At 44.3% G+C, this 17,276-nt stretch overlaps 2 protein-coding genes across 2 annotated transcripts in view; one reads left to right on the top strand and one right to left on the bottom strand.

Annotated features, from left to right (window-relative positions):
• LOC126564216 (uncharacterized) overlaps window positions 1–17,276 on the bottom strand; it is a 444,146-nt gene that overhangs the window by 210,608 nt on the left and 216,262 nt on the right. The gene's annotated exons all lie outside the window — the stretch shown is intronic.
• Window positions 11,045–16,756, top strand: LOC126564414 (segmentation polarity homeobox protein engrailed). Its single transcript, XM_050221455.1, has 3 exons — window positions 11,045–12,454; window positions 16,251–16,351; window positions 16,505–16,756. The coding sequence occupies exons 1-3, from the start codon at window positions 11,068–11,070 to the stop codon at window positions 16,751–16,753; spliced, it is 1,737 nt and encodes a 578-aa protein (XP_050077412.1). The 5' UTR covers window positions 11,045–11,067; the 3' UTR covers window positions 16,754–16,756.

The raw sequence follows: 17,276 nt of genomic DNA on the forward strand, positions 1-17,276 counted from the left end.
TGTCTCTTTCGCACTGGAATCAATTTGTTGCGAACTGAAGGAAGAAATGGCCCACAGAATCACCCAAACACACACACTCACACACACACGCATCATCAACTCCGATCACGATTCGCATCGGCGATCGACAATTGAGATTGCGCGAATCGATACAGTTGGTCTTTCTCTCGAGTGATCGCCCGTTGCGATGTCTAAATCGATCATAAAACTGACGACCACCGTGTTCCTTGTCGATGTGAGGAGCTTTTTTCGTGTGTGTGTGTGTGCACGTCAGCAAATAAAACATTTTACTTCCAAGAAACGCACCTTGCACTCCGAGTTGCATTGAAACCACATTCCACCAGCAGAAGGGATTGGGAAGACGCCCTTACGGATGTGATCGACTCGGTTCGACCTCTTTCGTACTGACCTCGACGTATATGTCTTTCTGCGCTCCGCGGGAGATAGGCAATTATGAGTGAGTATTCGCGCAATGTTGCATCCCGCACGTTTTGGATGATGTTAATAAAATAACAAGTCGGGACGATAATTAATTCTGAAATGGCTCGGCACCCAATGAAACACTCACGGACGGATGGACGTTCCGAGCTCAGTGGGGCTTATGAATTCATCATTAAATCAATTATAATTACTACCATTCGCAAGAGAGAACCCTTCCCGGACCGGTTTAGATAAATCTCGCAAAAATCTCGCACATTTCTATCCCACTTCGGTAGACGAACGATCGTTACGATGATTGATAATTGCCGGAATATCTTCTGCGCGGTGCGTTATCTCCCATGGGGGATGATCAGCGCAGCCTCCTCTTGGTGGCCTCCAACCATGGGGAGATCCAGTGGAATACGCACCCAAATGGATCAGCCCAACGCTGATGAGGACTACACATTTACACCAAAGGGAGAGAGAGAAAGAGAGCCTGTTTGGTCAGTTCGGGCGGACAGAAATCGAGATGAAACGTTACTAATGGGATGACTCCCCTCTTGAAGAGATGATTCTGTGTGATCGTGCGAGTGTGATCCTGGCCGTGGTGGAGTAAAGGAACCCATTGCTGCTTTTTATTTCACCTCACATTAACGTTGACTGGAACTTTGATCCGACCATCAACATCAGCACCTTATCATGGAATGATGTTTTATAAAAATTATTCTAAAAGAGTTTACGGTTGATTTCGTAGGAATTACAAGAAATTCAGGCAACGACAATATTTTCTAGGATTATATTTTCATATTTTGTTAATTAGTAAATGGTTTTTACTTATCTTATCAGACGTCACAAAAGTTGCAAAAAAAATCAAACAGGCAGTCATTAGTAATTTTCCCAAAGAAAATTCTGCTCATTTCGTGTAACTGTAATCTTCCGTAAGATCGTGGCTTTCATGGGAAAATGGCTTCGTTTTCTAACCTTTGTATAATAAGCGGTCTCGTTATCCAAACGTATCGTTATAGACGTATTTGTTCAAGCGGCTTCCTTGTCCAAAATATATTATGGAGACCTTGTACTCTGTGCGAAGCCACGCCGTCTATGCTATAGCTTGTACGAAAATTCTTCATGATTGCCTTGTCTACGGAGGAAACCTTATAACCTAAGGAGGTTTGTTGTTTAAGGAACCTTAGCTTAAAAACGACAATGTCTTCTAACAGCTCTCATCTTCTCACACAACAGATCTTGCCCATCAAGAGACCTTGTATTCTAAGGAAATCCGTCGCCAAAGATTAAATTGTCTTCAGTGCCACAAAAGCTTGCACTTTAAAATTATGTTATACTATATAAAATCAAAAGCCGAGTGCAATTTTCTAGTGAAAATAAAGCTCAAACACAGCATATTGAGACACCCAAGCACTTTATCACACCCATTTATCAAGCTCGCTCGCTAGCGAATCTTTAATATTAAGCCATAAATTACATTCTCGTCCACCTATTCTTGGACAGCAACATGCACAATACCCACAAGAAATGAGCGTTGCAAGTCAGCACAACGGTACTTCAATCTTCAATAAAAGCAATAATTATTCCTTCACACTGTAACATTAAAACATTAAAAACATCATTAAAAGACATTAAACTTCGCACTGGCATCTTCGGTGCACAATTTACCGATTACATACTGGTTTCCCGAAAACGCTTTCCTCCCTGGATAATAATAATAATATCTCGAGACCATACCGCATACCAGGAAAAAACACACACACTTGCTTCACTCCCGGCGTGCATAGTTATTTGCAATTACCTGCAAACATTCTCCCGACTTCAAACTCAAGCGCTGATACATCGTAATACATAATTAAGTGACACTAAACGGGGAGCCTTGTGGAGATCGAGGAAATAGTTAGCAGTGCAGCATTGTCCACCACAAGTTAGTTTCTCACCCTTAACGGAAGGGGTTTGATAGTGGGGTGTGATAACAGCTGACTTTTCCAATAATAAGAAGGCAACGCCATGCCGCCGGGTGCGTTGCCAGTGCCAATAATCAAACATCCGGTTTGTGTGTGTGTGTGTGCTGAAAATCTTAACGCTTGTTTGTGAACGTTTTCATTAGCTTTCTTGCTTTCGGGTTTCCGTCACAACGCTAATGATAATAATATTAAACCAAACAGCCCTTACGACAAACCTTGGTGGTAGGCCCGGTGCGCAATGTGCTTAAAGATGCGTACTGGCAACCGGTTCGAATGTGTGAGGCCGGGCAGATTATGCATTCCCCGATCGTGGGGTAAAAAAGTGGATGCATCAAAACGGCACACGTCTTTATCGTCTGTCAGCGAACGTTGATCGATACGCGCCCGACGTTGATATCATTTGTTATTTTTCCATTCGTTTTTCCATCGCGCGCACGGTACCGAAGCGTTGAAACCTTCTAGAAATCATTTTTCATGTATTTATTTTACTTACTTTTACACTTCTCCTTTACATTTCCTTCCTTTCTTCGACGTTGTAACGTGCGTTTTCGCTAGCTTCTTAGCAATCGCGCGAGATAATGTAATAATTATGATAAACATGTTTATTAAATACAGCAAACAAGAAGCGACAACAACGAACAAAAAAAAAAACTACCAACGTGCCTCTATATACTTATGTGTTGAGAAGTAAATAAAAGAAAAACGAATCTCATCTCGCCAAGCCATTGGTGCCTAACTCCTCCCATTCGATTCGAATTTTCCACCCTTTCTACTCACGCATGCACACCATTTCGGCAAGGGCAAACATGTGGACAGTATGCTCCGCCTTTACTTCTCATACGGTGAGCAAAACTTCTCACTATAGAGTTTCGAAGTTTCGAAATTGAATTTTATGCTCGCTTTTTAGTTGGATGATTTTTTTTTCCTTTCTTTTTTGGGTCGGTTTCGGGTTTGATTCCAACGAACAAATTCATTAAAACTACTGCCCGGCGTGTCACAGCAGGCCTCATTTGCATAAGAATAAATACGAAAGAAATATCATGTAGAAATTAATTTAAATTAATGGGTTCAGATTATACAATTCGAATTTTAAAAAGGCATCGCAACAATGTTGCTTTTGCTCGATTTAAAACATGAAAAAGTTTGCAGTATAGTAAAATTATAGAAGGATGGATTAAGAATTAAACTGCTTCAACAGTAAAATCCTTTCATGACTGTTTCTCACCAACAATCTCATAACCTAAACTTCAAGTCTCGCGCCTCGATGATCCCAGCTGTTGGAAAAAAAAAACTGCCTGAAAAAACTGAATTTGATGAATTAATTTCCCATCCCATTTCCATCAACCCAAACCAACTTCAAACACGAACCAAATCGCGTGTGCCATCCTTTCGCTTCTTTGGCGTGTGTGTATCTTCTTCCACCACACTCGTCAAACGATCGTCAGTCAATGATCACGAAATCTAAATCTGTTGCTTCGCATTTGATTGGATGCGTGAGCGTAGATCGTTGATCGTTGGTCGTTTTTTGTTTGCCACCACGCTCAAAAAAAAGGTGAATGTTTTAATTATTTCATCAAGATGAAAATGACGCTAGGATGAGGTATCGGCGATGTGTTTTTTGCCCGTTTGGCATTGATCGTGAAATTAGTGCTCACTCGCGTATCTCTCTGAATCGTGCAAAGAACCGGTTTCGAGGTTAATGTTGATGAAGAATTGATTTTCGAGCGTTGTTTTGTCGGTGTTGCTTCCCTCGAAGCTCGATGCTAATGGTGCGTTGTTTGGTTGGAATTAATTTAAACAGGATAAAACAATTCAATCAAAGCGTCCAACCTAACAAGACAACCAATCCGTTAATGCGTTGCACCAGTTCAAGGCTACATCGTTGCATCTCGGGATGGGATGGGATGTACTTTTCTTGGCGATCTTGCTCGCTTAACACACCGTTAATTCACTTAAGCGATCGCGAATCGCGCCTCCTCTCAAGGCTCAAGAATTCGCAATTGTTTTCACATCCACACCGTGCCACGGTGTAGCAAAAACGCCCGGTTGCATTCTTTGTCTGCACAAGCAAGACGCAGGCAATGGAGAAAAAGGGGAAAAAGTGCCGGAAACCGCGACGCACAACGCTTTTGATCGTTGTCTCGTAAATTGAATTCACTCATTTTCACCGATCACCTACCGACTCTCGCTCGCTTTGTGTGTGCCCGTGTCTGTCTGGATGTGGTTTTACACGTGTAAAATGCCGCCAGCCAATAATGCCGGTACGAGGTGCGCAAGCCTTCGATCGATTAATCGAGGCTGATAAATCCGTTACCAATCGGTGGCATGATTTGTGAGCCACAGGAAGAAGAGCCAAGTCGCAGCCTCAGTAGGGTAGCCGTTGCCCTTTTGTTCTCTTGCCGACTCTTGTGAAGCGAGTGTCCGTGTCGATTCGCATCCTTATCGACTGCAAGAGGCAGCACTAAGCAAAAAAAAAAAAACGAAGCCATTATTTTATTTTCCACACCCGGATCAACTCACTTGAAGTTGCAAAGCAAAACAAAGCCATCGATTTCTCGATCGCACGCTAGTGCAAAAAGGGGCTTGCAAGGGAAAAATAGCTCGCCAATGTTCAACCGAGATAATTCCATCCATTCCGAAGGGCCACGATTGCGATAAAGACCCCGCTTGCAGACCGTGTGCTTGGTTTGCCCAAGCACACACACACACACAATTGGTTGGTGCGTTTTCTTGCGAAAGCTTGATAAAGAAATAATTTAATCATTTATTTACACAGCACGGTGCTACGTGCGTATCGGTAATCGGGCATGCTATGCGAAGGGATTGGGGGAGGTAAAAATTGGAAAAAGGCGTAAAGCGTTTTGAAATTCTTCATTTTGCAATCGACAGGGAAAAATGTATGACGTGCTTCATTTCAAATAGAGAAACGATTGAGCACTTTCCTCTTGAAGTATGATCATCAGTTTTGGGGCAATTTCTTTGGAAGGTTTAATTTTCTTGAGCGAGAGAAATTCATAATCGCGTCTGCTCAGCAGAAGGCTACATTAAGGCAAATTGTTGTGAACATTAACCAAATGAAGACACGGTGTAATACGATTTGCAAGTTATGAAACTGACCGCTGATCCGTTTTTCTGTACGCTTTTCTTTCGAACAAAACTGTATGCATTTTAGGTTAAAGTTTTCTCTTATTGGGATTCGAGCAACCAATAGAAGCTCTTGACTTTTTGAGAAGAAAATAAAATTTTAAATTGATGGAAGAAAATATGGCATTTAATAATGGTCTAAAAATCAAAGAAAGGCATGTCTTAAAGGGAAAATTATTCTCCACAATGACGATCATCTAGTCATCTTTAAGTCGCCAGACAAAGGAGACTAAAAAGTAAAAATTTGTTGGAACCTAGGCCCATTTCATCAAGTTCAGTCTTTACTGCTTCAAGACCAGCTAAAAGACCTCACGGAGCTATTTTCCCCCTTCAATTCTCAATTATGTCTCTCTCGTCAGCATGTCAATATTCCGAGCCAAAAGATGATCCATTGTCAAGTGTGTCCTCGGAAGTCGATGGAAAGACCTTCGCTTCAAATGGATGGCACGCTTCACGCGGTTCCGTTGATCCTCAAGATTCCGATCCATCCCTCAAATCCGAAGGCCATCCAGAACCTCCAGCTGATCCTTCCATGGGATCGATCGATCGGCACAAGGGATTCCAGGAACTTGTTCTCGGCTACCATTCGAAACGGTAGCCAGGTTCGGTTGACATCTTCCGAAAACCCCGTAGGCATCCCGTTGATTTTGTTTCCCTGTTTGTTTTTTTTTTGTTTTGTTTGTCCATCTTCCATCTTGGTTGTTTCCCTAAAGAAGACTCTGTTTCACTCCCAGAAGAGAGGAGGATTACTGGCCTTGTGTGACCGTGGTTTGTCCTTCACATTTTCGCTAAGCATTGAACATCAACAGAGCTCACAGGGACGTCGCCCAATATGCATTCGTCACTTGTCGCTATTTAATGCGAGTCGTGCGACTGCTGCTTAATTAGTGTCCTCGGATTGTAGGTGATTCCTTGATCGAAGGTTTGTGATGAGATGCTTAAGACGAAGGACACACGTAAAAAGGGCACATTGAAGTTCTTGGTGTGCGCTTTAAATGACTTGCGCGTGGCACACATTACCAATTATCGTTCGAAAGCTGTGATCAGCTCAAGGATTTCCCAACTCTACTCAAACAGTCAATTTTAGCTCGTTAAATAATGCTACGAATGTGTCAAACGATCAATCTTTTAGCACCACGCCGACCAACGCGATCTATTTTTGGGAAATTGAGCTTTCGAAATTGAACGGTCCACAGTGTAATTGATCGATCAGGGTTGGTTCAGTCGTTAGAAATGATTGTGAAATCATCGATTCAATTGACACATTCGATTGATTTGACTGTAAACATCACACCGATATGATAAAAAGGCACGATCACGCTCTTGCAGCGTGGTAACTGAAGTCATTTTTGTTGTGCTAAATATGGTCGATTGTTGTTACAGCTATATTTAGATCCTCAAAACGATCGAGTTTGAACAGTGAGTTTCCAATGATTGTTTGGGTAGCAGCCACGTTGCGGATCACACCAAAATAAGGTGCAAATTTAATCATCAGACAAATAGTAGGTGATCTTTTTCTAACCTTCTTAGCACCTCAAGCAAAGCTTATCGGTAGGAAAAAGCTTCTTCAAAAAATGCTCCATTTGAAATGCCAAATTTAAGAGGCAAATTAGATGCTAAATCACCAATACTCGGCTCTCTTATTGCTTTTTAATTCCGCTCCATGTGCATTACACCGTAATTGGTAAAATCACGGAATTCCGTTACGGGTTGCTGCACCGAACATTGCGTCCGAAATTGCGCCGAATGGGTAATTTTCAGGGTGCTCCGCTTCCGTTCTCATTCTGGCACAGTACAGTGCGCAGTACTTTTTGGGAGGTTTTTTTTTGTTTGAAGATTGGCTTAAAATGGGCGCACTGCATGATGGCGCACAACGAATCGAATTCTAATCGGGTTAATTGTAGACCATTGAATTCATTGAGCCTGCAATTACGCACCGGTAATGGAGGAAAAGAAGGCCGCCAAAAAAAAAGGGGAAGCTTTTAAATTACACATGAACACAGGTTTCAGTTCGTTGGTTGGTTGGTAATTTTCCTATTGAAATTCCGATTTTAACACACACTCACACAAAAAACATAAGAAGCAAGCCTTCTCCATTGTACACACTGGCATTACGCACAAATCAACGGAAAGGAGATAAAAAAAAAACGAGGACAGAAAAAAGAAAAATTAATCCACCTTCATCGTGGCGCAAACGCGGCTTAGTGGAACTACTTCGTAGCTAGCCGGTGGAATTTTTAGACGCAATGGCCGCGCACTGGTCCGTTTCCCTGCTTACGGTTTCACGGGATAAGTCCGATGGATTAGACGATGGAGCGAATGGTTTTTTTTGTTTTTCGGGCGAAGAAAAAAGGAAGCACTGGACTTAATTTTCCCCTCCCGGGAGAACTCGGTGTTAATTGAAGAGTACCAACGGTGCCGCCTGCGAAACCATGATTGGGTCCGCGCAATTAGGCTTTAATTGTTTATTTATTTACGGTTATTGTTTTTTTCGATTTCCGTTCACAGCTTGAAAGTAGCAGCTGCTGACGATGGTGGGCTTAAATTACAGTATTAGAAGAGTGGAGCTTTTCCCGGGCCGCATTCCTTCACCCGGGTTGCTGCTACTGGTGCAGGTGCCTTTTGCAATCGCAATCCGGACCGGATGTGAGGTAGAAGCCGGTGGTGCGAGAAAAGGGGGCCCACAATGGTCAGGATTCCAGCGGTCTATTGCGGCACCTCACTCTGAATTTTTGGAGCAAAGCCCGCCCTCCCAATGTGCAATTATCGCGCGCACCGCATTGCCTGTAAGGCGGCACCACACAAACACTTGCGAGCGCTCCGCAACTGAAGTTGGACGAATTAATTACAAGAAAAAACGGAAAAATAGAAACACCAAGACTTTAATAATGATACAGCAGAGAGAAGAAGTAAAAAATTGGTGAAGTGTAATGAGTTTTTCCACACCGCACAATCGACAATTGAGCGAAATCTGTTGGCCGTTTCGTGAGAAGGAATGTGTGTGTGCCGGGTGTACCGTTTTTCTGTGGTTTCTTGGGAAGCAAAACGTTACTTTGCAAGCTTTGTTTTATTGTTTTATAATGTTTCGCAGCAGGACTTCTTTCATTTTAATTGTTAATTTTATTCTGCAATATAAATTGTAAACGTAATTGCTAAGCCTGATGGTGGAGAAATAAATACAGATGTATTAGATCTTCTTCAACTCAGAGTTTGCTTTCTCTCTTATCAGGCCCAATCGCTACGTGACTCTTAGCAAAAATCCTTTAGCTCAGTCATAGCTCAGTCTCCTTTGTCCTGCAAATTTGCGGACAAATTCATCCAAGAAAGGGACCCTTAAGACTTGATCAGCGTTTGACTTGATCAGAGCCTGGCCAGAGGCTTTGGGAAGTACTTGGAATAAGCTTTTCGGCTTCTCCATGCTAATGTTGCTATTGAATGGCCATTGAATGGCTTACTAGGATTCCTGATACCACGTAGTTGGGTAGTCAGTCCTCACTACGGGGGGACGATCCGGATGGGATTTGAGCACCGGTCCTGTCGTATGAAGACCGGCGCCGCTGTCGCCTATATTACCGGGCCATCCTACTCTATCATAAATATTATTGCATTAGAGGTAGAATCTGTAAAAGAGCAGAATTTAGTCTCAGAAACTAAAGAACCTCTGTAATCAAATGAAAATGGTGTTTAATAGATTATTTAAGCATCAAATTGTTTATTTATCATACTTCACTCTAAGAATATTGTGGAGCTGTAAAATATTGCTTCTATTGCTGTTACTATTTGTTTGAATTTCTTGCACAAACTTTTTACAATGTCTAGACATTTTCCTTAAGACAAAAGCATCCTTTTTTCGCATCACAAAAAAGTCGTTCTCACTATGTCTACAAACACATCTGCCAATGTCTAGCCATCTGCTAAAGCGTCATTGTTAACGCACGCAAAGACGCCTGCCTACTGGCGCCAGGGAGGAAAATTTTTTGTTTTATTTTTTGAAAACCCGAGACCCCACACGTGGAAAAACATGAAAAACTCGTTTTTTCGCGAAACGAAACAGACAGAAGAACTCTCAAGGTGCATCGTCCCCGTCGACAAAGCCTAGCGAGCAAACAACAACAAAAAAAAACAATACCGCACACCGTTGTGGCGTGTGTCCTAGACGCGCATCCTTTTTGCGAAGGATATTTGCCACCGAAAAAATCCCATTTCCAAAGCGAATGTGCAAAACATTGTCCAAAAAGACAACAGCAAAACGGACCGAGTCGACGACGGCGACAGCAAGGAGCAACAGCCATACCACACACAGACACGCCGTTCGGGTGCCACCCAACGCCACCCACTCTCCTTCTCCTCCTCCTTCTCTTCCACCACCGTGCGGATCTTTCGCGAGCGATGTTCCGCATGGGCCACACGGGGTGCGAAACACGTGTGTGCAGTCACATGTGAGGGGTTAATTTCAAAAATTATACAATTGAAAAAATAACATCTCGATTCTCTTCTGGCCGGTTCTGGCGGGTGAACGTGGAACCGCCAGCCGTAGGTTTAGTTGGTAGCAGCAGAAGAAAATGGGGAACGGAAAAACGCACCCCCTTTTCGACGTGTGTGGTCTAGGGTGAGCGAGAGAGGGCATAAGAAACGAGCGAGCGAGCGAGCGAGCTTGGCAGTAATAGAGTTGTATTCAAACGTGCACGCACACACACTTGATCGAAAGCATTTTCCCCTGCATTTTTCATTTGCTTCTTGTGGTCTTTTTCTTTCTTACTGACGGATAAGGGTGCAATGAACAAAACACGCCTCTTTTTCGTGTATGTTTTCACCACTACAAGCAAAAGCGAGATGGATTTGCTTCTCTTTCTCACTGGTCAATGTCCGCTGTGTTGCGATCTCTTTTGTACAGCTTACTGCGGCCTACACAGCAGGTACAAACTACCCCTTCGCTGTAAGGGAAGGGATGATCGGGGTGCACGTGCAAGAAAGAAATGGAGAACGTGAAGAGGAGAAACGTGCTAAAAGGGCGGTGGGAAAACGGGAGTCTGCGAGATTGAGACTGTCAGTCAGGGTGCGTTTGACATTTCATTTCATTTCATTTTCAGACATTGTCACATCACAATTTATCTCGGCCGTGCGCACCGAAGTTTCGTAGAGTTTCGAGGAGTGTTCGGGCTTTTTTCCGGGATAGGGGTTTTGTATGTTTCGTGACGGCATAAAGGGCGCGCGCGCGTATGTGTTTGTGTGCTTGTGTATGAAGAGAAGTGGAGAATTGAGACGCAGACGAGCGTGATTGAATACTGTTGTGGATGCACAAGTGCCAACAGAACGAAGTTGTGGTGCGATAAATGCGAACGTGCGTGTGTGTACTGGACGTGTGATTTTACGGAGGTTCATTCTTGAGGTGACGAAATCCTTAAAGCACCGCTGAAAGGTGTCAGTGAAGACAGGTGAAGATTTAAAACATTTTCTCAAAACAAGTGTTGTGCGCGTTTGATTCGCAATCAGATAATAACAAGGCGTTTAGCTCTAGTGCGCAAAGACCATGGCCCTAGAAGATCGCTGTAGTCCACAGAGTGCTCCGAGTCCACCGCATCATCACCACAGTAGCCAGAGCCCGACGAGCACCACCACGGTTACGATGGCAACGGCAAGTCCGCTGCCCGCAACGACCACCACTGCTAGCGCCACAAGTTCGCCTACCCGCGACGAGATGTCGCTAGTGGTACCGATCTCTCCGCTACACATCAAGCAGGAACCGTTGGGCAGCGAGGGAATGTTACCGATGCCACCGATGCAACTCTTACCTCCATCACACTATCATCACCTGCCTCAGCAGCCGTCCCCACACCAGCCACAGACCAACGCTTCAACGGGCAACATATCCTTCTCAATCTCCAACATCTTGAGCGATCGATTCGGGAAGACTTCCGCAGATCAGCCACCACCAGCACAGCAGCAAGTCCGTGAACTCAACAGTCCCGGACCGATCCATCCGGGAATGCTCCTGCCCTACCCTCATCAGCATATGCTTCATCCAGCCCATCCAGCACTGCTTCATCCTGCGTACCATGCCGGCCTGCACCACTACTACCCGTCTCAGCACCAACCGATCGTGCCCCAGCCTCAGCGACCGCTCGAACGAAGGGACAGCCTATTCCGGCCGTATGACATCAGCAAAAGTCCACGGCTTTGCAGCAGCAATGGAAGCAGCTCGGCCACACCACTTCCCCTTCATCCTTACCACACGGACAGTGACTCCACGCAGGACTCAATGTCTGCACCGAGCCCGGCCACTTATGGGGACATTGCGTCTCCCTCGTCCGCATCTTCCGCCATCACTACCCCAGCCACCACGAGCAGTCCCACCGGGAGCGTGTATGACTATAGTCGCAAAACAAGCGCCCTGGACCATCGGGCTGCGCTTCTGAATGGGTTCAGTGCTGCTGCCAGCTATCCGAAGCTGCACGAAGAGATCATCAACAGCCACCGGAAGTTTCAGGCGAAGTTGATCGAATCACAAACAAAGGCAGCGTTGGCGGCGGCCGCAACGGCAGCTGCTGCTGCTGCCTCCATCTCCCATCAGCAACCTCACATCCCACCGCTCGGCAGCTTGTGCAAAACGGTGTCCCAGATTGGACAACATGTGGCCGGCACGGGCAGTCTGAATGGATCGGCACCAGCCGGGAATGGAGTTTCGAATGGGCATGCTGGCTCTAATACGGCTACTCCTACCACCAAAGCCACTCCGAAGCCGATTCCGAAACCGGTGAGCTCGGAGCTGAATGCGGGATCATCTTCCCAGGACACCGGGATGGAGTCGTCGGACGATGCCAAGTCGGAAACGAGCAGCACGAAAGATGGCGAAAATGGTAGCAATCTGTGGCCGGCGTGGGTTTACTGCACGCGATACAGCGATCGTCCGAGTTCTGGTAAGTTTCGTTTCGGAAAGGGAAGAGACCGTTCCGATAGGCCGCTAGCATAGTCTTGTGCTGACAGTTGAGGAGTAACAATTTGATTACATACCACCGTTGACAGCTAACGGGTGACATGGACACGGAAGGCAAAAGAAATCAATAATAAGACCCATTTTTCTTACGGGAGGAGTAGTTTATATTTGCATTTTTCAACAAGTAGACCACTAATTAGTATGTTTTTCAGTTTGTGTGTCAACTGTCATTCTTGGGACCACACAACAGTAATCATACCCAAGTCAATGGCTGGAAAACCGCAAACCGTGGACAAGAAATACTCACAACACGAGCACAAAACAAAGCAGATGGAAACGGAAAAAAGGTCAATGAAATAGTTCTAGATGTCGATCGATTGCCATTTGTCGCATTGTTGGACGGATAATTGAATCAATATACACCCTCAATGTTAATGACTCCAAAGTTCCTTGGCGGAGAAATCTAATCCTCGGTGGCACAATGTTACAATATTTATAGGATTTTAATCAGTGCTGAGACTGATGACTGCTGCGGGCTGCTTTGTACTCCCTTTGAATGATAATACTAGGCTGTCATAACCCATACACCTCGACTGCGGAAACATGTGATAATTTATTCATAAGCCCTCATATTTCTGTTATCGCTGTTATTTCGAAACTCGATAGCTCGAACGCTTTCCTTTCGGACACACTGCAGGGCACCCTCATTAGCACCCAAAAAAAGGCGAGAGGCGCCCTGAAATTTTCGATAATTTATAGCCGATTCCCGGCGATTGACGCCCGCGGGTCGATATTCAACACGTTTCAACACCCTCGGGGTTAGAATAGATACAGACGAGAGAGAGAGAGAGAATGTGTGCGAGACTTCCGCTTTGAATGCTGGAAGTTTGGCGAATTTAGTGTCGAAAGAAAGCGCCTACCGGGTGGGAGTACGAGCTATTGCTGTCGATAAGCTGTGGGCAAAATGAAATGCATATTTTTTTTTAAAGCTTCTCTTCCTTAAGCGAGAGTCGCACCATATTTGTTTGACTCGTTCGAGAAGAAGCTTAACGGTTGTAGCTAGAAACCAAGATAGATCATTTAATTTTACTTGCTATTGTGCCCTGACAGCCCCAGCAAGGATTTATTTTCATCCTCACTTTTGATCCTTTTTTTTTTTGTTGCATTCGCTCTTGCTCATGTACATTACATGTACATGTGTGTACATTAAGAAATAATAAATGAATTACGGCCATTTCGCAAACAGAAAACAGAGCAAAAAAAAAACTCGTCCAGAGTAATGATGATGATTGCAATCGCTCGGGGAACCATTTTGTTGCCGAGGACTTTGCGCGAGCTGCAAGTTGCAAGCTTTAAGCGATAGCCATCTCCAACCAAGCTCGTTCGCTTCTTCACTTCTTCGCCTTCGATTAATTGAGTCAAAAACTCAACGCCCCGTTCTCCGCACCGAGGTCTCGGGAAGTATCGTGGATGTACTCGATAAATTCGTGCAAAAGTTGCACGGGAATTGCTTCATTTACCCAGCGGCAGCTTTAACGCTACGGCAAAAGAAAAGAGGCACAAAGTTAATTAATTTACTATCGACCGTTGGGTACGAATGTTCGGTCCGGGTTTTTAGCTTTCCCCAGGGACGAAGTTTTATGGCCCGGTAGAATTTCTAGCCAAGCTAGTAAGCTAGGCAAGTTCTTCCATAAAGCAAGAACCCTTTAAGACCAATAAACCTGGCTGATATTTCAATTTATTAGTAGCAATTAGAAGCGAAAGAGGAGTTTGCTTGCCCGATGTAGTGTTGTTTTATAAGATCGTGCATCAAGCAGCAAGGGAAAACTTCGCTTCTCGGGTTATAAAATTATTGAAGCTATAAAAGTTGGCCGGTAATCGTAAAAAGAAAGCAAACTGTTTAAGTGACTCTATAGACGAGTTTAAGTGAGCTCCCCAAAAAATCAGATAGAAGGTTATATGAAGGCAAGCCAGCTAGTAGTGCTTTCCAGCTTGTCAAACACGCCGTTTGAACAAATTAATTTCCAATCGTGTCCAACCAACCAAAGCCCTGTATTTTTTATTTCAAGTCTTTGTCAACAGCTCATCTGTCAATCGACAATCTCCTGCTGTGTTTTCCGTAGCGTTCTTTTTTTGTTATTCTCTTGTACATCCATCCCAACCAAGTACCCGAAATCGATTTCGGGGTTCGATTAGGAGACAACACTTGGGTGTATCTTGCCTTCGTTTTAACTAGTTTTTAATGGGGTTTCATTTTTCAATACGCGTTATTGGTGGTGACTCAATGCGCGTTATGTGACGTAGGAACCAAACGTCAGCTTTCGTCGCCCGTGTCTTTTATCGATCGGCGTTAAGTGGGAAAGCGTGCGTGCGTGCTGGTCGTTGTCATTTAATCACTATCAATGATGAGTTGTTTTTCTGTTGCTTACAATTGTGTGAACAAATGGGTTCGGCCAGCGCGTTACTCTTTTGGGTTTATTTTTAGGAATGTACACCACCCAAAAAATGGCTTCAAGTTCTTGAAGTTCCAGCACAACGAGTTAAATTCAAGCAAAGAACGAAACAGATTCCACAGTAGCACCCTTTCTTGAAGAAGTATTTTAACCTTCCAATTTCAACACAAGTCGGTGTGTTTGTGTTAAACGGTCACTAATTTCTGGCATTTCTTTCTCTCTGGAATATGGTTTTGTGCACCGAAACTCCCAAAACAAAACAAAAAAACCCTTTTTGGGAAGGTTACCTGTGAAGCGATTAAGTTCTTTGTTTATGAGAATTCGTCGCGTCCGTTGACGTTCATCAAAATTTTATTCCATTCCATTTGTGACGATTTATTTGACGTCGAGAGAAAGAGAGCGTTTGGAGGATTTTTTTTTTTATTTTCTTCTATTAAAATGTCAATTTATGATAAAAACCCGCTCGAGTGAGTTGTAGAGGGCATTAATATTCATCCAAGAAACACCGAGCGCCGCCACAAAAGCATATGAACGAAGAATTCTTCAGTTCACTCTCTAGAAAGGTGGCTCGAATTAATTATCGAATTAATATATTAATTAACCTTCTATTCGCTGTGGCGCAAAAACGGGGTGTTTGTTGACTACGAAGCTGACCCTGCAACTAACTAAGGGAAATGGTCTCGTTTGGTTTCTCTCTCTCTCTCTCACTGTCTTGCTCCTGGGGTCTCATTAATTAGTGCGATTATTTATTTCGTCTAATTTAAATGAAGCGAGCCTCCAACCATTTGGGTGCTGGGGGGGAGAAAATAGCGAAAGCGTTGTGGAGAAAATTTATGAACCTCAGCGAAACGGAAATTTGAGTCTCTAAAGGTTCCTTATCCTAGTCCACCAGTCGCAAGTTCCCAAGCGTAATCGTAAACATCCAACAGCTCCAGGTCTAGTTGAGCTCAGTAGGATCGGGTCTTAAGTCTTCTGCGAGCTTTCTCCCTTTTCCTTTACGACGGCCATCTTTGTGTGCTGTACTCCGCACGGTGCAAACTACTGCAAAACAAACAAACCAACTGCAACGATCGGCGGTACGATCGCTTCGTTGCTTCCCCCAACACCGTCCATCCTTTATCTCATCCGCACGGTTAATTGAATTAGATAAGAGCGACAGTAATGATTATTTATTCACCCAAGATCTTGCCACCAACCAGGCTCCCCCACCGGGGGGTGGGTTTGCTGGCCTAGCGCAAGATTTTCTGCATGCGTCCCCGTGTGTCGTTAAAGCCAGTGACATTTTTATTAATTTCGCTTCCCTTCCTCTCTTTCTCTCTACCACAGGTCCACGATACAGACGTACGAAGCAACCGAAGGAAAAGGGCGACAATGAGGAGAAGCGCCCGAGGACAGCCTTTTCCAATGCGCAACTGCAACGACTGAAGGTAAGCACTTTTCACGACGAACCTACTACACATTACTGCTCTTTTATTATTTTGCTATAAGAAGTGCCTCTTGGTCCGGCCTCTTACCATTCCGTGCTCTAATCGTTGCTCATTTGTCTTTCTGTCCTCTTTTTCCCCCCCTACCCGCTTTAGAACGAGTTCAACGAAAATCGCTACCTGACGGAAAAGCGACGGCAAACGCTTAGCGCCGAGCTTGGGCTGAACGAGGCACAGATCAAAATCTGGTTCCAGAACAAGCGAGCCAAGATTAAGAAGAGCTCGTCGGAGAAGAACCCGCTCGCCCTGCAGCTGATGGCCCAAGGTCTGTACAATCATTCGACCGTGCCGCTCACGAAGGAGGAGGAGGAGCTCGAGATGCGCATGAACGGCCAGATCCCTTGAATCCCTTTTGTCTGAAATCCACCCCACCAAACAGGGTACAAGTAGCGGACCACGGACAGGGATGATGGTGCGGTGCAATAGTTGGTAGACGTGGAGGTGAAAGTGGAAGTCCTTCGCCAAACTTCCTCTTTTCCCAAAAGAAAAAACAAAAAACACGGAGGATTCCTGAATGGTGATGGCGTTCCCTGGATGGAAGATGTTGGAGTGGACGTCAATAACTTGAAAAAGCAATAATAATTAGAACACAGACCCTATAGAAATATCTACTTAGAATGGTTTTAAGTACACGAAGTAACCTATATCCACTGTAAATTATTATCTCCCTTAGGAAGCTCTCTTGGTAGTTGTGTCCTTTCTTAGTATTTGATTTAGTGGCGTGTCAACTGTAAATATGAGAGAATCGATAGGAGGTATTGAGTGTAAGGAAAGAGTTCTATTTGGTGCTTTATTTAAGTTTTCGAAGCTGTAGTACTTTAGACATGAGGCAAATGAAACAAACCAACCTAACCAGTTCTTTTCTGGA

The sequence above is a fragment of the Anopheles maculipalpis genome, chromosome 3RL, assembly GCF_943734695.1.
Source record: "Anopheles maculipalpis chromosome 3RL, idAnoMacuDA_375_x, whole genome shotgun sequence".
Classification (NCBI taxonomy): Eukaryota; Metazoa; Arthropoda; class Insecta; order Diptera; family Culicidae; genus Anopheles; species Anopheles maculipalpis.